Source organism: Amblyraja radiata, chromosome 24, assembly GCF_010909765.2.
Source record: "Amblyraja radiata isolate CabotCenter1 chromosome 24, sAmbRad1.1.pri, whole genome shotgun sequence".
NCBI lineage: Eukaryota > Metazoa > Chordata > Chondrichthyes > Rajiformes > Rajidae > Amblyraja > Amblyraja radiata.
In genome coordinates this window covers 34,252,751-34,276,446 of record NC_045979.1, presented here as the reverse complement: position 1 = coordinate 34,276,446, position 23,696 = coordinate 34,252,751, and the positions used below count along the sequence as shown (strand labels likewise).

Here is a 23,696-nt window from a genome sequence, read left to right as displayed (position 1 = left end):
GTATGAGAATCGATTGTGATCATGTATTGTCTTTCTGCTGGCTGGTTAGCAAGCAACAAAAATGCTTTTCACTGTACCTCGGTCCACGTGACAATAAACTAAACTGAATTGGGAGCCAAATGTCCCGCTGCTCATCGGAGACAGTTTATATTCTCAATTTAAACTATCATCATGATGCAATTAGACCACGTGTCAACAGTTGTTAAACACGAACATAGTCTAGATATTCAAATGTGATTTCAGATCCATCACCACAATGCACTGAGTTTCATTTCCCCCATTACATGTCTACACACACTTAACCATCTCTGCTGTGGAAAAAGTGCACGGGACCCCAACTAACATTGATCATTGGAATATCAACATCTGGCTTTCACTCACCGGGTAGCGCGGAGATGAGAAAAATGGGAATCCACATTGTTTTATCCATAGTGGCAAGACCAGCACTTGTCTGCCTGTCGCTCAGCTCTGAGTTCTCAGATACAACCGCATCTCTCAAATAGTAATGAGGAAGAAGGGAACAGGACGTCAGATCCTGAACCACAGCGAGCCAGTAGCAGCTCGACATGATGTGGTGTGAAAGGCTCAGGGTTATATTTAACAAATGGTTGGGTCAGATGATCACAGAGTCATACAGCGGGAAACAGGCCCTTCTCCCCAACGCGTGAGACCAATGTGCTCATCTAAGTTAGTCAAATTTGCCCACGCTCGATCCATATCTCCCCAAACCTTCCCTATCCATGGACCTATACACGTTTGTATTTCAGCTGCTTTAGCCACTCGTCAAGTGTGATGTATCAGTAGGGATGGAGCGCCGGTTATCTCTGTACTCAGAGACTGTTAACACTGAACAGTGGTGGAAATAATGACAGACCAAAAAAATGCAGGAGCAACTCTGCGGGCCCGGCAGCACCTCTGGAGAAAGTGGATAGGTGACGTTTTGGGTCGGGACCCCTCATGTAAACAATGAGACGTTAGATAAAATATGACATTTAGAAGAGTAGAAACGTCTAAGATGTGTACACTTCCGGATCATTCCCTCTTGATGATTTTGTACGTGGACCGGCAGATCAAAAATATAATCATTGAAACTTTTGTTGTGGCATATTGCTGTTGACAAGGGGCAAAACAGGAAGCTGGCGTTAGGATGTAGGGGATTTTCACGTGAAATCAGCTGAGGTTAATTGGAGTTTGACCCTCTCCTCTCTGCTTCAACTCTTTAATTCAAACTTTGAAACACTATTGTCATGATATTCACGTTTTGAAAATGACAATTAATGGTGTTGTGGACTGTGAAGAAGTTTGTCTAGAATTACCACAGGATAGAGATCAGCTGGGAAGGCGGGATGTGGAATGTAACTGACATGTGTAATGTAACTCAAACAAGGGCGAAGTGATACACTTAGTGAAGTTAAAGCAAGGTAGAATATGCACGGTGAATTGATTTGATAACTTGTCTTTGCAATCCAGAGCTAATAAATGATCAGGGTCGTGTTCATGTACATGTCATTTGCTGACTTTGTACATCTGCTGCAACGATTTCGTTCTGTTCTCAATCTACTTCTGTAGTGTGCAATTGGCAAGATAAATTTAAATAAATACAGCGTGGAAACAGGCTCTTCGGCCCACCGAGTCCGTGCGTACCAGTGTTCGCCCCATATACAATTCACTGTGCAAATTAACCTACAACCCTATATGTCTTTGGAGTGTGGGAGGAAGCCGGAGCACCCAGAGAAAACCCATGCGGACACAAGGAGAACGTACAAACTCCACATAGACATCCGAGGTCAGCATCGAACCTTTGTCCCAGGCGCTGTACTGCAGTAACTCTACCGCTGTGCCATTGTGTCCTACCTGAATCCCACTGACCTGCCAGGGCAAGGTACTCTCCCTGAGCTAACATTCTTATACTCTACATGTTCTTATTGAATACTTGAGAACCAGAGGACATAGTTGGAGAAGCTGAGGGCATTGGTTTAAGGTGAGGGGGGAAAGATTTGATAGGAACTTGAAGGAAGTTGGACAGGATAGGTTTAGAGTGATACGGGACAAATTTCTTTAGTCGGAGGGTGGTAAATTTGTGGAATTTATTTCAACAGACGACCATGGAACGCAATTCAATTGATATTTTTTTAGGCAGAGATTGGCATATTCCTGATTAGTTTGAGAGTCAGGGGTTATGGGGTGAAGAGGGGTTATGGAGTTGAGAGGGGTAGATAGATCAGCCATGATTGAATGGCGGAATAGACTTGATGGTCTGAAAAGCTGAATTCTGCACGTAGAACTTATGAACCTGTGAACATTGTATGTTTGGGGGTTTCTGCTGCAATCATATTCTGAGAAAGTAACACCAGTCTGAAGTAGGGTCCTGACCTGAAATGTCACCTGTCCGTTTCCTTTCAACGATGTTGTTTGACCCACTGAAGTGTTTTATTGTGTTTTGCTCAACTGCTCATATTAACAGGAAGCACGTTGACCAGAGCAAGATGCAGCTCACACATTTGACTCAACACCTAATATTTCTTTCCATAGCATGTTGGCCTTTGATGTGTTTGCACATTGACTGGAAATGTGATCAAAACAAGTCTATTTTTGGGTGAATAAATTAATGAACAACAATGTCAGGCTCCATTCGGTCCTTCATAACTACACGATTCATTAAAATCATAGCTTATCCTTCATCATGTCAATATCTAGTACTAGTTCTATTTCCATAGATCCCGTAATATCTAACAAACAATTGTTGTTGAGGCTAGATTATAATGGAGTCATAGCGTCATACAACGCAGAAGCAGGCCCTTCGGCCCAACTTACCCCTCCTGAATGCGTCTGGACAATTGAGCCAAGGAATACCTCAACCCTTCACCTGCACCCTCCTGTTCTGGAACAACTTTGTATATTTTGAACCTCTAGAGTTGATAAGACGTCCTGTAGCAATGCTGCTAAAACCAGCGTTTCCAATCGAACTTACTTCTGCTACAGAAATTGCCTTTTTTTGTGGGAGGGTTTCTGTGGTCATGACAGTTGAATCTTCTTGGCTTCGGATCTCACCCAGAAACTTGCAGTTCAGGCAGTGATGTACTCTACAAGTTGGCACTTAGGTGCTCGTATGTCATGTGCTCATGTGCTCATGTACTGGGGAGGGACGTTGTGGACGGGAACATTTCACGTGGACTCTGGGCTTGTTTTCAGAACAAATTATTTTTATTACAAATTGGCCAACTTTGGTTACACATGTCCTGGGGCTGATGCCCTCAGATACAAAACATTCAGTGCCTTTTACACAACCACATCTACATTACCTTCCTCTCCTACCTCCAACTTGCATTCTCAGCGAGTACATAAGATACTCCTGGTGGCGGCGCGACTCGTTGCAGCGGCTCCTACAGCCTGTCTGTCTTTTTTTTATTTTTGTCTAGTTAAATGTAGTGTTTGTGTTTTTTAAAACTTGGTTTTAAATGTGTATATGTGGGGGGCGGGGAGGGGGAAACCGTTTAAAATCTCTTCCCTGTCCGGGAGACCCGACCTTTTCCCTGTCGGGTCTCCGTTGTCGTTGGGGCCTAGCACCGTGGAGCGGCCTCCAACCGGAACGACCCGGGGGCTCGGGAGACTGCGGAGACTGCGGACTACGGACTACTTACATCGTGGGGCTGGCCGGCCTCGGAACGTGGGAAGCGGTGGTGACTCGCTGCTGCGACTCGACTCCTGGGGCTCGGAGGCTCCAGCAACGCAGCCGCAGGTCCGGTGGACTGGGACATCGGGAGCTCGCGGGTCCGGGGGGAGAGAGAGACCGCTTCCCGGAGCTCCCGCAACGCGACTTCTCCAGCCCGTGTCGCGGGGTTGGAACGACCCGGACCGGGACCGTACATCACCTGGCGCGGCTTCATGGCCGTGGGACTCACCATCGCACGCTGGGGCTCCGACCTTGTACTTTCAGACCGGGTGCGGGGCCGTAAATCGCCCCGCGCGGCCTAAAATGGCAGTGGGACTTATCATCACCCGCCTGGGGCTTGGACATCGGGAGAGAAATTGAGAGCAGGGGAGAGAAAAGACTTTGCCTTCCATCACAGTGGGTTCACTGTGATGGATGTTTGTGTGAACTTAATTGTGTGTATGTCTGTAGGACATTGTGTTTGTTTGTATGGCTGTGGAAACAAAATTTCGTTTGATTCTCACTGGGGCTCAAATGACAATAAATTTGTATTGTATTGTATTGTATTGTAGATAAAGGAATTCATGTATATTACTCTGTTGTGCTGCTACAAGTACAAACTGTATGACAATAAAACACACTTGACTCACTTCTTGCACTGTAATAGGCTATAAAAGCTATGAATAGTTCTGCAGTTCCACGCTACATTACTCCCCTCCAACTCCCCATTTCCCCTTCGCTAGGCACTATCTAGGGATGGGCTCAATTAAGATCATTTTATTTGCAACTGGTCACTGAGGCAGGTAAAATCCACACTAGACCTAGTTACAGTGAGGCCACATACCTAGGTTTTACGATCATTTTACATCTTGGGCTTATCTGCCCTAGCCCGCTATCCACTGGAACCTATGTTATTGCCTGATCCATTGCCCCTTTACAGATTTGAACCCACAATATTTTGGCCCAGAGACAACGAGTTGTGGTGTGCTTAGACAGACCCTTGCAAGGAATTACGATGGGAGTGTTTAATTATTACCTTAATTTACACAGACCCCACTCTTCTTCGTCTGAATGTTCAATTAACATACCCCTTGTCGATTATAACGATGTTTCTCTTATTACTGGTTCTTGTGGATCTCGGCTGGAAGCCAGATCAACCTCGGGGACCGCGATTTCCCGGGAACTCGTTCGGGAGTTAAGACTTAATGGATCCGATAGTGCACTTCTCACACCCCTCGAGGTCCCGGCCAGACAGCAGCCGCTTACTCAGTCGAAGGAGATGGTCCCAGCGAGATCCTGCCAACTACGCCAATGTTAAATTTCTAACCGCGCTATCGAACAACAAACCAAATTTAAAGAATGTAACAATTGCGCTTTATTGCGCATGCGGGAGTGGGAGAGCATCCACGAGTATGGTTACATAATCCTTGCCCATCGCGGGCCCACTCAATTATTCTGTGCACAGGCAGTATATTTATACATGAGTAGCACGGGTCCAGTTAATCACACAATCAGCACATTCCTGCACCGGTTTAGAACAGATGTGTTTTTCTCTGCAGTACTATTTGGCATCGGGACTCTTCCCTTTTTAGTCATAACACCGTTTGCAGTTCTGCAAAACCATTCATTAGTTAGCAATTCTAAGTAAGTAAAGCAGACTCACCACGCGTAAATTGCAATCTGTTATGTACACATTAACTCTTAAAACCCCAACCACCTCTACTCGTGCTTGCAACCCGGCAAGTAAACTGCAAAGTTAAGTCGATGGTCTGTATGTCTTTGTAGAGTAGGAGGAAATTGGAGCACCCAGAGAAAACTTATCTGGACACAGGGGGAATGTACAAACTCCATACAGAAAGCACCTGAGGTCAGCATCGTACCTGGGTCTCTGGCGCTGTAAGGCAACAAATCTACCGCTGTGCCACTGTGTTCTACCTGAAACCCACTGACCTGCCAGGGAAAGGTGCTCTCCCTGAGCTAACATTCTTATACTCTACATGTTCTTGCTGAATACCTGAGAACCAGAGGACATAGTTTGATAACCACAGGACATAGATTTAAGGTGAGGGGGAAAGATTTAATAGGAACCTGAGGGAAGCTGGACAGGATGGGTTTACAGAGATATGGGCAGATTTCGTTCGTCAGAGGGTGGTGAATCTGTGGAATGTATTTAAACAGAAAGCTGTAGCAGCCAAGTCAATGGATATTTCTGAAGCAGATATTGACAGATTCCTGATCAGTGTGGGTGTCAGTGGTTATAAGGCGAACGCAGTAGAATGGGGTTGGGAGGGGGAGATAGATCAGCCATGATTGAATTGTGGCGTAGATTTGATGGGCCGAAAGGCTAATTCTGCACAAAAAAATTATGAACCTATCTCTATTACTAAAAGTCTGATCTTGACCGCTTTTGACCCACTGTGCTCCGATTTCCGAGAGAATGCCGCCACCTACGACCGTCATTTTTGGCCACCTCACCCAGAGCCCCCCTCCACCTTCCGGGACCGGAGGATTTTTCCCATCGATGAAAAATCAGAGCGATATTAATGTTTTTTTTAAATTCCCCATTCTCTCTGCTGCCCCCTCTGACGGCAGGGGGGGGGGGGGGGGGGGACTATAAAACCAGGGAGTGTAATCCCTCACTCAGTCTCTGCCAGATCCAAGAATTGAGAGGGTCACGGCTTTCTGAGCAGCGAATAACACTGAACGCACGTTTTTTTAAAAACGTATTTTTAAAAAGTTTGTGTTCACAAAATGAATTTTGGTTGTCAGGTGGCTGCTGCCCAATTGTTTGCCTTGCCTTTTAAAAAGGTTTGTGTTCACAAAATGAATTTTGGCTGTCAGGTGGCTGCTGCCCAATTGGTTGCCTCGCCTTTTTAACAAGTTTGTGTGCACAAAATGAATTTTGGTTGTCGGGTGGCTGCAGCCAAATTGTTTGCCTTGGCTTGGCTTTTAAAATCGTTGCAATAGTCCATGAATCCATTCGGCCCACAATGTCTATACTAGCCGTCTGGAAACCAGTACCTTCGGTCCGCAACACCCATACTAGCACAATAAAAAGACCTCCCCCCACCACCCCACTGGTGAACAATATTGGAATTGGTGGAGCGGTGGAATATTGCGTTGGTGACCAGCTCTCCCATGATGCTGGGACCCAACGGGCCCTACTTGGTCTAGTGAACATTGTATGTTTGGGGGTTTCTACGGCAGTCATATTCTGAGAAAAGTAACCAGTCTGAAGTAGGGTCCTGACCTGAAATGTCATCTATCCATTTCCTTTCAGAGATGCTGCTTGTCCCACTGAAGTGTTTTTATTTGTGTTTTGCTCAACTGCTCATATTAACAGGAAGCACGTTGACCACAGCAAGATGCAGCTCACACATTTGAGTCAGAACACAATATCTCTTTCCATAGCACGTTGGCCTTTGATGTGTTTGTACATTGACTGGAAATGTGTTGAAAACAAATAAATGTGTATTGTAGGGTGAACAAATTAATGAACAAATATGTCAGGCCCCACTAGGTCCTTCATGACTACACCATGCATTAAAATCATAGCTTATCTTTTATCATGTCAATAACCTGTACTAGTTCTATTTCCATAGATCCTTTAATATCCAAGAAACAATTGTTCCCAGGCTAGATTGTATTGGAGTCATAGATTCATACAACGCAGAAATAGGCCCTTCGGCCCAACTTACCCCTCCTCACTGCGTCTGGGAAATTGAGCCAAGGAAAACCTCATCCATTCACCTGCACTCTGCTGCTCTGTAAGAACGTTGTATCTTTCCAACAGAGTACCTCTAGATTTGAGAAGAGGTCTGTGGCAATGCTGCTAAGATCAACATTTCCAATTGAACTTACTTCTGCTACATCTTGGCTTATCTGCATACCCAGGTTTAAGGATCATTTTACATCTTGGGCTTATCTGCGTTGGCCCACTATCCACTTGAACCCATGTTCTTGCCTGATCCATTACCCCTTTACGGACTTGAACCCACAATATTTTGGCCCAGAGACAATGAGTTGTGGTGTGCTTAGACAGACCCTTGCAAGGATTTACGATGGGAATAATTAATTATTATCTTAATTTACACAGACCCCACTCTTCTTCGTCTGAATGTTCAATTAACCTATCCTTTGTCGATTATAACGATGTTTCTCTTACCTCTGGCTCTTGTGGATCTCGGCTGGAATCCAGATCAACCTCGGGGACCGCGGTTTCCCGGGAACTCGTTCGGGAGTTCAGACTTAATGGATTCGATAGTGCACTTTTCACTCCCCTCGAGGTCCCGGCCAGACAGCAGCCGCTTACTCAGTCGTCGGAGATGGTCCCAGCGAGATCCTGCCAACTACGCCAATGTTAAATTTCTATCCCCGCAATCAAACAACAAACCCCATTGGTCACTTTAAGAATGTAACAATTGCTCTTTATTGCGCATGCGGGAGTGGGAGAGCATCCACGAGTAAGGTTACATTATCGTTGTCCATCACGGTCCCACTCAATTATTCTGTGCACAGGCAGCATATTTATACATGAGTAGCACGGAACCAGCTAATCGCACAATCAGCACATTCCTGCACCGGTTCTTATTGTTTAGAACAGATGTGTTTTTCTCTGCAGTACAACTTGGTTTCGGGACTCTTCCCTTTTTAGTCACAACACCGTTTGCAGTTCTGCAAAACCATTCATTAGTTAGCAATTCTAAATAAGTAAAGCAGACTCACCACGCGCAAATTGCAATCTGTTATGTACACATTAACTCTTAAAACCCCATCCTCCTCTACTCGTGCTTGCAAACCGGCAAGTAAACTGCAGTCTATGGTCTGTATGTCTTTGTAGAGTAGGAGGAAATTTGAGCAACCAGAGAAAACTTATCCGGACACAGGGGGAATGTACAAACTCCATACAGACAGCACCTGTAGTCAGCATCGAACCTGGGTATGAGGCGCTGTAAGGCAGCAAATCTACCGCTGTGCCACTGTGTTCTACCTGAAAACCACTGACCTGCCAGGGCAAGGTGCTCTCCCTGAGCTAACATTCTTACACTCTACACGTTCTTGCTGAATACTTGAGAACCAGGGCACATAGTTTGAGAACCAGAGGACATAGATTTAAGGTGAGGGGCAAAGATTTAATAGGAATCTGAGGGAAGCTGGACAGGATAGGCTTAGAGAGATATGGGCTAGATTTCGTTCGGCAGATGGTGGTGAATCTGGAATTTATTTTAACAGAAAGCTGCAGAAGCCAAGTCAATGGATATATCTGAGGCAGATATTGACAGATTCCTTATCCGTGTGGGTGTCAGGGGTTATAAGGAGAAGGCAGTAGAATGGGGTTGGGAGGGGAAGATACATCAGCCACGATTGAATTGTGGAGTAAACTTGAATGGCCGAAAGGTCTAATTCTGCACTAAAACGTATGAACCTATGAACATTGGTTGTTTGGGAATTTCTGCTGCAGTCATATTCTGAGAAAAGTAACACCAGTCTGAAGTAGGGTCCTGGCCTGAAATGTCATCTGTCCATTTCCTTTCAGAGATGCTGCTTGACCCACTGAAGTGTTTTTTTGTGTGTTTTGCTCAACTGCTCATATTAACTGGAAGCACGTTGCCCACAGCAAGATGCAGCTCACACTCAATGTTTCATTCCATAGCACGTTGGCCTTTGATGTGTTGGTGCATTGACTGGAAATGTGTTGAAAACAAATACATGTGTATTGTAGGGTGAAAAGATTAATGTACAAATATGTCAGGCCCCACTAGGTCCTTCATGGCGACACCATGCATTAAAATCATAGCTTATCCTTTATCATGTCAATAACCTGTACTAGTTCTATTTCCATAGATCCTTTGATATCTAAGAAACAATTGTTCCCAGGCTAGATTGTATTGGAGTCATAGATTCATACAACGCCGAAACAGGCCCTTTGGCCCTACTTAACCCCCCCTCACTGCGTCGGGATAATTGAGCCAAGGAAAACCTCATCCCTTCACCTGCACTCTGCTGCTCTGTAAGAACTTTGTATCTTTCTAACAGAGTACGTCTAGATTTGAGAAGAGGTCCTGTAGCAATGCTGCTAAGATCAACATTTCCAATTGAACTTACGTCTGCTACATCGTGGCTTATCTGCTTGAGTCCACTATCCACTTGAACCCATTTTCTTGCTTGATCCATTACCCCTTTATGGACTTGAACACACAATATTTTGGCCCAGAGACAATGGGGTGTGGTGTGCCTAGGCTGCCCCTTACAAGGAATGATGATGGGAGGGTTGGGGAACTTGTGGGTGGAGGGAATGAGGGTGGGTATGACAAGAATGGGAAGCAGTGCCATTTTTATCATTTGTATGCATGGTCTAGGCCCATTCATTATACTGGCGGATGAAAGAGATTGGTGATGGGAGTGGAATTCATAAGGTCATTAGTGATAGGAGCAGGCAATTTGACCCATCAAGGCTACTCCATCATTCAATCATCGCTGATTTACCTCTCCCTCCAAACACCGCTCTCCTGCCTTCTCCCCCATCACCCCCGTCACCTGATGAATTGAACAAAACCATTCAGAAAGAGTTTGACAAAGTAGAGCTATAAAAAGATGTCAGTTTATACCAAAGACTAACCCAAAATGCTAGAGTAACTCAGATGGTCAAGAAACATCTCTGGCGAAAATGGATTGGTACCATTTATGGTCAGGACCTTTCCACAGACCATCTGAAGAAAGGTCCCAACCTCAAAGGCCACCTGTCCATTTTCTCCAGAGATGCTGCCTGACCTGCTGAGTTACTCCAGAATTTTGTGTCCTTCTTTGACAAAGTATAGAACAGATTAAAGCAGTGTAATCTGAATACAGTGGTGAAGCGAGTATTGCCAAAAACTCACACCAATTTGAAAATAGCTCCTAAGAAACAACAGAGGCATAAATTGTTTCAGAGTTCTCTGGAGTCACAGTAGGGTGGGGTTTCCGATTGCCCTGTGGGCAGTTGCGATGAAAATTGAAATCTGCGTAGACGACAGCGTTGTCAATCACATGGTGCCTTGATCTCGACTTCCTTTGACAATTCACCACAGCATACGTGATTCCACCTTCATTGTTTTCCAAATGGTCACCTGCCCTGTTGTTTCCAGGTTGCTGCAGATTTGCATAAATGTCGGTCCCTTCCAACACTGTCATTTCCTAAAATATAACAAAATTCAATTTTACAACCTAATAGATCTGATATGTCTATTACAGATGTCTATTACAAAGTAGGTCTCAAACTGTTCAGTGTACAGAACAAGCCATTTGCTGCTGTTTACAACACAAAGATAGCGCAGCTCGGCGGATCAGCAGTAGAGTTGTTGCCTGACAGTGCCTACAACAGGTTTGTAGGTTAAATGGTTTGGCATAATTGCAAATTGCCCCTAGTGTGTGTAGGATAGTGTTAGTGTGCAGGGTTAGCCGGTCGGCGTGGACTATGTGGGCCGAAGGGCACTGGATCTCTTAACTGGACTGGACTGGTGTTGCTAAACGACCTGTGTAACACAGATAATTCAATGTTCTATATTCTTCATCACTCAGAGAATTTATATTGCACATTTTTACCTGGGTTTCATTGTTGTCTTCACCGTGTGATGTATTGCACTTGGATTCTGCAAAATATGTTGTCGATAGAGCCATATCAGGAACAGGTTTAAACATCATTCATTCATATATTTCATTTATTTGTTCTATGTACCTTCTATATCTCTTGTTTCCCTTTCCCCTGACTCTCAGTCTGAATAAGGGTTTCGACTCTGAACGTCACCTGTTCCTTTTCCGCAGAGATGCAACCTGACCCGCTGAATTGCTTGAGCATTTTGTCTTCAGTGTAAACCAGCATCGGCAGTTCCTCCCAACACACTGAAACATCTACGTGTTGTGTAGAAGACCTTATATTATGCATAACCCCAAAAGCCCCGCAGTATATTTGCACGAACGGAGCAAGAATCTGCCCTGTTGTTCTAGTTACTGTACATATTGTTCAGAATGGATCATATTCCTTGTGATCTACCCATCCCTCCCGAAAGCTGCCTCTAACCCTACCTGATCTCCCGATTGCTCAACACTTTAACTAACCCTCCCATTCCCACACTAACATTTCTGTCCAGGGCCTCCTCCGTTGTCAGAGTTAGGCCCAGCGCAATTTGGAGGAACAGCACCTCATATTTCACTTGGGCAGCTTACACCGCAGCGATATGAACATTGACTTCCCTAACTTCAAGTAGCCATTGGTTTCCCCCTCTCTCCATCCCACCCCTTCCCTGTTGTCTGACCAGTCTTACTGTCTCTGACTACCCTCTGTACCGCCCACTCCCCTGACATCAGTCTGAAAAAGCGTAACAGTACTTCACCATGCTTGTGCATTTGACAATAAACAAGACTTAACCTGACTCGAAATACACCAGCTAATCACACAAAGCATATTCTAACAGCTGAGAGGGTGAGAGTATCTATGTAAATCTTACTTCTACCTAGCCTCTTAGTTCTCACACAACTCTGCCATTTCACACTCAGACAGTTTCTGTGCAATGATATTAAAAGAACAGTTTTTGTCACCGAGTCACTATGATAGCATCAAATATGATAGCATTATTGATCATTCATGCTTCCTCCTACACTTTATTACTTTAATGCAGGGCATTTGTTGATTAGAACAGAATTAAATCTCTTGACATTCTGCAAGGAACCGAGGCATGTATTGTGAAATTATTTAAGGGAAATCAGAAACTCACCCTTGGTTTTACGCTTTCGGTACCAAAAGAAGGCAATGATGAGAATCAGGAGAAGCACGGTGACACCAGACACAACTATGTAAATTATCCTGTCGGACAGAGAATAGGGAAGGGTGAGACATGGCTCATCATTGATCCTTGGCCTTCAGTAAAGAACAAAAGTCAAGCATTTATACGGCACCTTTCATGATTTTAATGAAGTGTGCAGCAAAATAAATGAAGTGTAGAGTCTGTTTCGGTGGGTAACGCAGCAGCTAATCTGCTCACAGTAAGGCGACATTGGCCAACGATCGTGAAACCTGTTGAAGAGCAATTGCATCCAACCATTAAGGAAAGATGCATGTTACACCTTTTTTGCAATGATTAGTTTAGTTTAGTTCAGCTGAGTTTGGTTTGATTTAGTTTAGTTTAGAGGTACAGCATGGAAACAGGCTTTTTGGCACACCAAGTCTTCATCGGCCAGCAATCCCCATACACTAGATTTACGCTAAACATTAGAGACAATTTACAGAAGTCAATTAACCTACAAACCTGCACGCCTTTGGAATGTAGGAGAAAACGGGAACATCTGGAGAAAACCCACGTGGTCACTGAGAGAACGAACAAACTCCATACAGACAGCAATTGTAGTCGGGATCGATCACAAGGCTCAGGGGCAGTAAGGCAGCAACTCTACCGCTGTGCCATCATGCTGTTATTGGGGTTTTCATATCTGACAGCTAGCACGCTGCCCTCCCTCAGTACTGCAATGATGGGGTATCCGATTTACCCTAATATTTGCAGCTATCCCTGAAATCACCACAGAGCACCACACCCCCGAAGGGAGGTGTTGGAGATGGTCCAAGTGCATTTGAGTGCCGGATGGCGTGCAGGAGACCGTGCCCTCTACAACCCTGTTCCAACCTCGGTGGAGAGAACACCAGGCCAAAGGGAAAACAATGCACTTGGTTCACAACAAATCTCACCCCAATGCCATTTACAACTCCATCTCCACCGCCACCAACATTGGGTTTGGACAGTGACTGTTCAGTTAGAACTGTCTGGAATATGGAACATCTTCAACATATCCTGAAGGCAACTCACCATGACAATCTCAAGGTCAGCAGTGTGACCTAACGTGCCTCCCACCCAGGGTCATGTTCTAGGTGGGGACACTTCCTGCTGTTGGAGTGACTGACATTGAGACTTTGACCAACTCTGCAAGGTGTTGCCACACGTGATATCAAAGGTGGTGTTTTAGCCCATAATTCACTATGCATTTTCCTATCAGTACCACAACAGGGCAGGTCACAGCAAGGCAAAGCAACAATACTTGGGTTTGACAACTATACTCATCTCACACCATGGGATGAGGTTAGTGATGGAGATGTCATGGTGAATGCTGCAGGGAACGCCCTCTGAAGGGCAACAAATGGAGGAATTTGTTCTTATCACCCAAGCATGTACAGAACACAATGAGATGTAAACCAGTGCAATTTCCCTTCTGATTTGTTAAGTATTATCTAGTTTCAAATTATATACTTATATTATTATAGAATAAGGTCATAAGATCAGGGTCCTGGTATTGTGATGCTGTGATTCTACTGGCTGTGTCACTGTTATTCAGATCAATACTCCAACTGGCCTTTAATGCCAGTGAACGGAAGACACAACTTTCTCCCAATTGAAGCAATCCCAATCAAAACACCAGCAATTAGTACATGGCACCTTTCATTGGAAACAGAGTAGTTTACCTTGAAGAATCATCGGATCCTTTCGAAGTTTCACAAGAATATTCAGGTCCTGTTGAAACAAGGAAATAAAAATCAGTTTCGCTGCTTTTCGCTTGCAGTTGAACAAGAGAGCATGATTGTCCGATGTAAAGAGTTTATAGGCATAATAGACCGGGCAATGTTTCTTCATTGTAATTTGCAGCAAATGGGAGATGTTGTCAAGATAAGCTGGAGCACGGTTTACAACTCAGGTCGCCACCAATACGGAAGCACAGTGGTAGAGTTGCTGCCAACGAATTCAGTCCGAGTTCGATTCCGACTGCGGATGCTGTCTATACGGAGTTTGTACGTTCTCCCCGTGACCTGCGTGGGTTTTCGCCGAGATGTTCAGTTTCCTCCCACACTCCAAAGACGTGCAGGTTTGTCGGTTGCATTGGTTTGGTAAATGTAAAAATGATCCCTAGTGGGTGTAGCATGGTGTTAATGTGTGGGGATGGATCTCTGGTCGGCGGGTCCTTGCTGGTCGGCGCGGACCCGGTGGGCCAAAGGGCTTGTTTCCGCGCTATATCTCTAAACTAAAGACGTGTAGGTTTGTAGATTAATTGGCTTCTGTAAATTGTCCCTTAGTTTAGAATTGTCCCTAATTGTAGAATTTGTGTACCGGTGAAAGGCAGCTGTTTCCACGCTGGATCTCAAAACTAAACTGGATAGGAGAGGAATGAGGAAGCTATTGCAGGTGTGCAAAGCTATGAGGAACATAGATAGGGTATTTCGTGGGAAATCAGCACAGCAGATGTGCATAGAAATGGAGAACATAGGGTTGGGTTAAGCAGTAGAATATTTGGAGGGTATGTGAGCAAGAAATACTTTTAAACTGAGATGGCGAGGGCACTTGAATTGCCAAGTCTAAGAAGACTATGGATGAGGGGCTGGTAAAAATGGGATAAGTATCGATGGCACTTAATGGTAACACAGTGGACCAAATCTGATAGAGTCTAGAAGTTAACTGTGGTCACATTTACGGATAATTTCTGTTCCCTTCCCATATTTGAGTGTCGGTCATGTGGAGATGATGGAAAGTGAAAGTGCTTGGACTGATGTCACTGCAAACCTAGTTTACAGCTGTGTAAACATAAGAGGAAGTTCTAGCCGGGAAGCTGGCCTACACCAGCACTGGGAAATCTATTTGTGGAGCACAGCAATAAAGTATTGACAAATGGGCCATAATTCCATCATTTTAATCTTCATAAATTAATTAAATAATGTGCATGGATTTCAGGGTGTCGGGGGGTTGGGGAGAAGGCAGGAGAATGGGGTGAAGAGGGGAAGGTACATCAGCAATGATTGAATGGTCTATTTCTGCTTCTATCACTGGTGATTTTATGAACCACCCCACTTCCACTTCCCCTTCCCCTTCTTCTCCTCATTCCCTCCACTACTTACCAGTGCCGTTGATTTTTACTAGGAAACTGCAGGGCACGTCACTGCTGGAGATGGACATGTTGACCATTTCACTTGATTTGGTTCCATTATCATTTGAGGCTGTGCAATAATATTGATGGTGCTGGTGTTTGAAGGATTGACAATGTAGATCCAGGGCATTGTTGTCTGAGATCTTTGAATCCCCAGATGGGGTCATTTCATACCAGATGTAGCTAATGGGAAGCGATCCCCGGACCGACTCACAGGACACTGACACTGCGCCCCCGAGACAGGAAACATTGGCTGGTGACAGAAATCCAAGCACAGGAACAGACACGGGTTCTGTGGGAAAGGAGCAAACTGTCAGACACTGGGTGAACATCATAAAATCAAACACTCGCCAATATCCACCATCTCTGTATCTTAGCCAGAGCTGCCTGGTTGGAATCTGACCCATCCATCTACATAGAATCACAGAGTCATACAGCGTAGAAACAGGCATTTCAGTCAAACCTGCCCGCACTGATCAACACGCCCAATCTGCACTAGTTCCACCTGCCCTTGCTTGGCCCTTAACCCTCTAAACGTATACTATTCATGTACCTGTCCAAATTATTCTTAAATGTTGCGATAGTACCTGCCATAACTACATCTGTCTGCTGTTTGTTTCATATACCTACCAACCTTTGTGCAAAAACGTTACTCCCCAGGTTCATGTTAAATCATTCACCCCTCATCTTAAAACTATGTCCTCTGGTTCTCGATTCCCCTACTCTGGGCAAAAGACTCTGTGCATTTACTCGATCTATTCATCACATGATTTTGTAGCTGCCATAAGATCATCCTTCTTCCTACTGCGCTCCAAGAAATAATGTCCTAGTCTGCTTAATTTTCTATTGTCTATTGTCTATAACCCGTCCCTCGAAGTCAAGCCCTCAAGTCATCGCAACATCCTTGTAAATCTGCTCTGCATCCTATCCAACTTAACAGCATCTTTCCATAATCATGGTGATTAAAACTCACCACAAATCAGACAAATCATCAGACACATCTTGGATTTTCTTGTACATTTCAGGAATTACCAGCAGGAAAAGGGATTTAGATTAGATTAGATTAGATTAGATTCGTTTTATTGTCATTCAGACCTTTCGGTCTGAACGAAATTTTGTTTCCCTGCAGTCATACATATAATTTTTAAAAATGGCAAAAACACACAATCAACACAAATTTAACATCCACCACAGTGAGTTCACCAAACACCTCCTCACTGTGGTGGAAGGCAAAATCTTAAAGTCTCTGTCTCTTCCCCCTTTGTTCTCCCTCTGCGCCGAGGCGACGGTTCAAACTCCGCGGGTGGTTGCTGCCTCCGCCGCAACTCCAGGGCCGAGTCGGGTCTCCGCCGCTGCTGCTGCTGCTGCCGCCACCGCAGCTTCTGTGCCGAGCCGGGTCTCCGCTGCTGCTGCTGCCGCCGCCACAGCTCAAGGGCCGAGCCGGGTCTCCGCTGCTGCTGCTGCCGCCACCGCAGCTTCTGTGCCGAGCCGGGTCTCCGCTGCCGCTGCTGTTGCTGCTACAGCTCCAGGGCCGAGTCAGGTCTCCGCTGCCGCTGCTGTTGCTGCTACAGCTCCAGGGCCGAGCCGGGTCTCCGCTGCCGCTGCTGCCGCCACAGCTTCTGTGCCGAGTCAGGTCTCCGCTGCCGCTGCTGCCGCCGCCACAGTTTCGGTGCCGAGTCCGGTCTCCGCTGCTGCCGCCGCCGCCGCCACAGTTTCGGGGCCGAGTCAGGTCTCCGCTGCCGCCGCTGTTGCTGCTACAGCTCCGATGTCGCCAGCTCCGCCATTAGGCATCGGCGCAGACGGAGACGGGGAATACGACCGAAGAAAAAGTCGCATCCCCCGAAGGAAGAGACCAAAACATGTTTCTCCCACCCCACCCACACACATACACAACTTAATAAAACAAAATTAACTAAAACATGACAATGAACAAAACGAAAGAAAAAAAAACAGACGGACTGCAGGTGGGCCGCAGCTGTTAAGCCAGCGCCGCCATCTTGGAATGGGAGCATCATTTATGCAACACTGTTAGACATTGAAAACAACAAGGACGCTACCCATTTGTCTAATCAAAATCAAACTGTATATGCTGGAGTGCAATTTTGAAGGGAATCGACAGGGACACTCCAGTACAGATGAGGACAATGTTAGCTACTCAGATGCTGCATTTCAAAGCGACAGCCAAATTGCCCGTCAGAAAGCTCCTTCTCCTCACAAACCATTGGCCAGATTTGTACATCTCTGTGTCTCTCCATCCTCCCCTCTGACAGCACCACCGTGTCAGCCACTGGACCAGTACACAGCAGCACCATCTCTATTTGTTTAATATTTCCAGCATCTGCAGTTTTGTAATCTGAAACTCTGCCACAATTCTACAATACCAATATTCAAACACTTCATTAGTGCAACTGTATCACTCTCAACAACTTTTTAATGTCCTTGTATAAAATAGTTGATAGTGATACTGTTGCACTAATGAGGTGTGTGAATGGCGGTATTGTAGAATTGTGTGTAGGGAGCGAATGGGGAAGTGGAATAACATAGAACTAGTATGACCGGTGATCGCTAGTCGGTGAGGACTCGGTGGGCCGAAGGATCCGTTTCCATGTTGCATTTGTAAACTACAACTATATATCCCGGTGAACCTTTTCTGCAACCTCTCCAAACCTTCCACGTCTTTTGTTTTATAAAGCGGCGACCAGAACTGTGCAGCAGACTCCCACCTAACAAATGTTTTGTTGTTCCCTGCAACCTGTTTCTCTCGCGGTTCACAGACTCGCCAGCCGCCTGCCACTGTTGCGGGCTGGAAGAGTCTGTGTACCACGTGTACTTGGAGTGTGTGAGGCTGCAGCCACTGTTTCAATACCTAAAGCGGCTGCTCCTTGCCTTCTGCATTTTTCACCCACCATCCTCATCTTTGGACACCCTGTGCGTAGGGGAGAGGGTAGGGCTGAAGATGTGCTGGTTGGGTTGCTCCTGGGCCTGGCCAAGCTGGCCATCCTTGAGTCAAGGCACCAGACGTTGGAGGGCTCTACCCGAGCCGGCTGCCTGCCCCCTTTCCGGGGATACGTCCGTGCCCGGGTGCGGATGGAATGGGAATACGCCCTGTCTACAGGCACCCTGAGGGAGTTCCGGGACCGCTGGGCACCGAGGAGGGTTGAATGTATCCTTGACAAGGATTGCAATATAATGGTTTAGCAGTTGCTTAGCATATTTGTTCGTCTTGTATTATGGTGGTGTTTTGTTTTATTGTATTGTCAATACTATTTTAATATTTGAATAAATATTTTTGATTAAAAATAAATAAATAAAAAAACAAAAAAAAAACAAATGTTTTGTGCGGATGCCAAAGTGGAGACATAAGGTCACTCATTGAGAAACCTACCTTCAGATACTTGGAGATGTACTTTAAATGTTGGTTCGCCAGGTATAGTAATTCCACATCTGTACCATCCTGTATCTCCAGAGTGAAGATCCTCCACAGTCACTGTAAATATTCCTCGTTCCGGGTTATCTGTGATTGACACTTTTCCGCTCTGTCCATGTTTCCCATTTGTTTCCACTACATGTGTACACTGGCGACTTGTCCCATTGCACCAGTATTTTGTGTGTGAGCGGTACACTGCTGCATAGTGACAATCGATTGTGATCGCTCTTCCCGCAACCCCTCTTACTTCGCTCTCAGCCCACAATGCACCTGAAACTAAAGGAAACATCTTTGATAAATTGAAGAGCAAAATTAGCCTTTTATAAACATACACATTATAGAATACAAGGGAGTCCGCCCAATCATTTTCTTAGATGTGTTGAATTCCACCTAGATTACGATGAGAGACAGATATTGTACACCGTCCCTCACCACCTGCAGAGGTCGTTCCAAAGCGCTTCCCAGCCAATGTGGATGTGAATGGTCAAGAATGATGCATTGAACACGGAGCCTGTTGCAATTGGGAGGCGCTGTCTAGGGAGTCTTGGTGAGTTGCTGCAGTGCATCGTGCAGATGGTGTAAACTGCGGCTGCTCTGCGTCAGCGGGGGAGGTTGAGGATGGGGTGTCTTTCAAGCGCGATTCTGGGTCATGACAAACCAAGCACAAGTGTTCAGCGAAACTGTGGCCTAGGCCAGTGCTTCTTAAACTGGTGATTGGTTCACCCAAGGGTGAATGAGTTAACACTCACCTGCATTGTTCATTTCTGTCACATAACTGCACTTTCCTGCTCCTTTGAAGACTTTCACCTTGAGACTTCCACTGGGCTTTGTCCCACGATTATTGGAGGCTGTGCAGTAATATTGACGGTGTTGACCTCCGAGGATTTCACAACTCAGATCCAGTTGATTGCCAGACAAGATCGTTAAAGACCCTTCCTCGTTCTTTTCAAACCATGTGTAATTGATGGGAAGGGTTCCACGGACAGACTCACACGCCACTGACACTGAGCCTCCGAGACGTGAGGCATTTGCTGGTGACAGATATCTGAGCACAGGAGCAGACACGGGTTCTGTGGGAATGGAGCAAACATTCAGTCACCTGTATGAACAGTTCAAAACCAAACACTTGCTAAATATCAGCAGCCCTTTATCTCAGCCCGAACCGTCCGGCTGATATCTCACCGGCTCATCTACATCTCTGTGAGTGTGCGATGCCCAGAAACCGAAGGTTAGAGTTATAGAGAACCGAAAGATGCCCATCACAACAGCTCATTCATGCCGACCAACATGTCTTTCTAGGCCATAGCTATATGTCCACGTTTCTCCTTTATCACTCGCAATGATCCCAAGCTACGCAACTGTCCAAAATGTATTTTAAATGCTGTTATTCCAACTGCCTCAACAACTTCCTCTGGCAGCAGGTTCCATATAAATATCACCCAATGTGTGGACAATGTTGTCTCTCAAAACAGAATTTGGGATGTTATGTTTCAGTTGTACATATGTTATTGAGGTCGAACTTGGGCGAATTGTGTTCAGCTTCGGCCACTCACCTGTACAAAACATGCCATTGCAATTAATTGCATCTTACTATTCCCCCCTCTTTAAATAGTTCCCATTACGTCTGTCCTCCACTTTCTCATCCCACACATCGAGGGAAAATGAACATGCATCTCGTGATTGATACATTTATATAAGTTCCTCACTCAATCATTTCCACACCAAGGAATGAAGTCTGAGTTTGTCCAATCGCTCCCTGCGTCAATCACATCCTGTCCAGGCAGCGCCGCCCTAAAACCTTTCTGCACGCTGTCCACCTCAACGGCACTTTTCTTGGAGCTGAGGGACTAAAGCTGAACAGAATTCCCAAAGTGTGGACTCAACATTTGCACGTCTAAAGCTTATTATCTCAAATTATGTTCTGAATGTTCTTACTGATGAAGACCAGCGTGCCAAAAACCCTATTCGATGCCTTGGAATTTAAAGGCGAAAATTAATTACGATCCCTTTAAATAGACACAAAATGCTGGAGTAAATCTGCGGGGCAGGCAGCTTCTCTCGAGAGAAGGAATGGGTGACGTTTCGGACCGTGACCCTTCTTCAGCCCGAGAGTCATGAGCAAGGGAGACAGAAGAGAAATGGAAGGGTAAGGTGTGAAAACAAGTGATCAAAGGTGAAAATATAAAAATAAAATGTAAAATGGATCATTGTCAGCTGAAGGGATGTGACAACGAGGCATACAATCAGTAAAATATAATCAAGAGGACAGTGAAACTAAATGGCAAACTAGGACGGGGCGGGATGGAGACAGGGGTAAAGCAAGGGTTACTTGAAGTTGGGGAAGTCAATATTCTAACCGCTGGATTGTAAACTGCCCAAGCGAATTATGAGGTGCTGTTCCGCCAATTTGCGTTTGGCCTCACTCTGACAGTGGAGGAGGCCCAGGACAGAAAGGTGAGTTTGGGAATGGGAGGGGGGATTAAAGTGTTTAACAATCGGGAAGTAGCGTAGGCCGAGACAGACTGAGCGGAGTTGTTCAGCGAAACGATCGCCGAGCCTGCGCTTGGTCTCCCATCTACTGTATCTGCTTGTTCACACCTGGAACAGCGGATAGAATAGACGAGGCTAGAGGAGATGCAAATGAACCTCTGCCTCACCTGAAAAGACTGTAGGAGTCCATGGACGGAATGGACGGAAGAGGTATAGGGACAGGTGTTGCATCCGCTGCAATTGTCGGGGAAAGTACCTGGGCACGAGGTGGTTCGGGTGGGAAAAGACGAGTTGACCAGGGAGTTGCTGAGGGAACGATTTCTTCGGAAAGCAGAAAGCGGTGGAGATGGAAAGATGTGGCGCATTGACGGGTCAGAGGAAGGGTAAGAGAGAGCGAGGTGGGGAGGGGGGGGGGGGGGGGCGGGATCGCTGAGGTGTGGGCGGGGAATGGACTGGCCTGCTCCGGGAGGACCGAACGCATTCTGTTGAGTTCTGGGGACTCATGTCATGTTTCTCCGGGTCTACGCTTGGTCACCCATCTACTGTTGCACTATTGAGGTGCGTGAATGCCGGTATTGTAGAATTGTGTGTAGCGAGCGAATGGGAAAGTGGAACAACATAGAACTAGTGTGACCGGTGATCGCTAGTCGGTGTAGACTCGGTGGGCCAAAGGATTCGTTTCCAGGTTGCATTTGTAAACTACAACTAAATATCCCGGTGATATTTTCTGTAACCTCTCCAAACCTTTCACATCTTTTGTTTTATAAAGCGGCGACCAGAACTGTGCACCAGACTCCCACCTAATAAATGGTTTGTGTGGATGCCAAAGTGGAGGCATAGAGTCACTCATTGAGAAACCTACCTTCAGATACTTGGAGATGAACTTTAAATGTTAGTTCGCCAGGTGTAGTAATTCCACATCTGTACCATCCTGTATCTCCAGAGTGAAGATCCTCCACAGTCACAGTAAATATTCCTCGTGCCGGGTTATCTGTGATTGACACTCTTCCGCTCTGTCCATGTTTCCCATTTGTTTCCCCTACATGTGTCCACTGGCGACTTGTCCCAGGGCACCAGTATTTTGTGTGTGAGCGGTACACTGCTGCATAGTGACAATCGATTGTGATTGCTCTTCCCACAATCCCTCTTACTTCGCTCTCCGCCCACAGTGCACCTGAAACTGAAGGTAAAATCTTTCATAAATTGAAGAGCAATATTAGCCTTTCACAAACATATACATTATAGTATACATCAATGTTTACCGGAGAGTCCGCCCAATCATTTTCTTAACTCTGTTGAATTCCACCTAGATTGCGATGAGAGACAGATATTGTACACCGTCCCTCACCACCTGCACAGGTCGTACCAAAGCGCTTCCCAGCCAATGTGGATGTGAATGGTGAAGAATGATGCATTGAACACGGAGCCTGTTGCAATTGGAAGGCGCTGTCTAGGGAGTCTTGGTGAGTTGCTGCAGTGCATCGTGCAGATGGTGCAAACTGCTGCTGCTCTGCATCAGCGGGGGAGGTTGAGAATGGAGTGTCTATCAAGTGCGATTCTGGGTCATGACAAACCAAGCACAAGTGTTCAGCGAATCTGTGGCTTGGGCCAGTGCTCCTTAAACGGATGAAATTTTGTGATAAATACTCATGGGTGAATGACTTTGAAATAGTTTAAGACGCACTGGCCTTGGCTGCACTTGGTCTCGCTGATGTAAACCATTCACACTCTCTTCTGGACTGTGAGCGTCTCCACACCTACCGGTAGTTTCATTCCAAAATTCTCTTTGACAAATGTAAGCGTTATACCTGATGGAGTGACGGCCAAGTAGAATCCACCTAAATTTTGTGAGATTACTGGAATTCCAGTGACTCTCACACATTAACAGAGTTAAAATCATGAACATGATCATGAAATTCTTCATCCTTGGTTTTAAATGATAATGGATTCAAACATAATGTATTTGTTACTTTCTCTGGCCAATTTTTAAGGCAGAAGGCGGACATTTGATGGAATGCACTCAACCCGTTGTGATAAGTGCAGGATTCTATCTCCTTTTGAAGCTCAACACCTCCCAGGTGAAAGCAACAGGCAATTATTTGCCAGTCCCCCAAACAAACTCTCGCATTTTACACCATGAGCTCACGGTGGCTGCAATGATGCTGCCTGCAAATACCTAGAAACCCACGAACA

At 45.7% G+C, this 23,696-nt stretch overlaps 1 protein-coding gene across 1 annotated transcript in view; it reads right to left on the bottom strand.

The window, feature by feature from the left end:
* LOC116987004 overlaps positions 1 to 23,696 on the bottom strand; it is a 248,236-nt gene that overhangs the window by 23,157 nt on the left and 201,383 nt on the right. The window contains exons 13-17 of the mRNA XM_033042886.1: positions 22,366 to 22,683; positions 19,763 to 20,083; positions 18,972 to 19,289; positions 15,558 to 15,878; positions 4,441 to 4,446 (exon numbers count right to left, since the gene is read on the bottom strand). Coding sequence (XP_032898777.1) covers positions 4,441 to 4,446; positions 15,558 to 15,878; positions 18,972 to 19,289; positions 19,763 to 20,083; positions 22,366 to 22,683 — 1,284 coding nt within the window. The remainder of the gene's footprint in view (positions 1 to 4,440; positions 4,447 to 15,557; positions 15,879 to 18,971; positions 19,290 to 19,762; positions 20,084 to 22,365; positions 22,684 to 23,696) is intronic.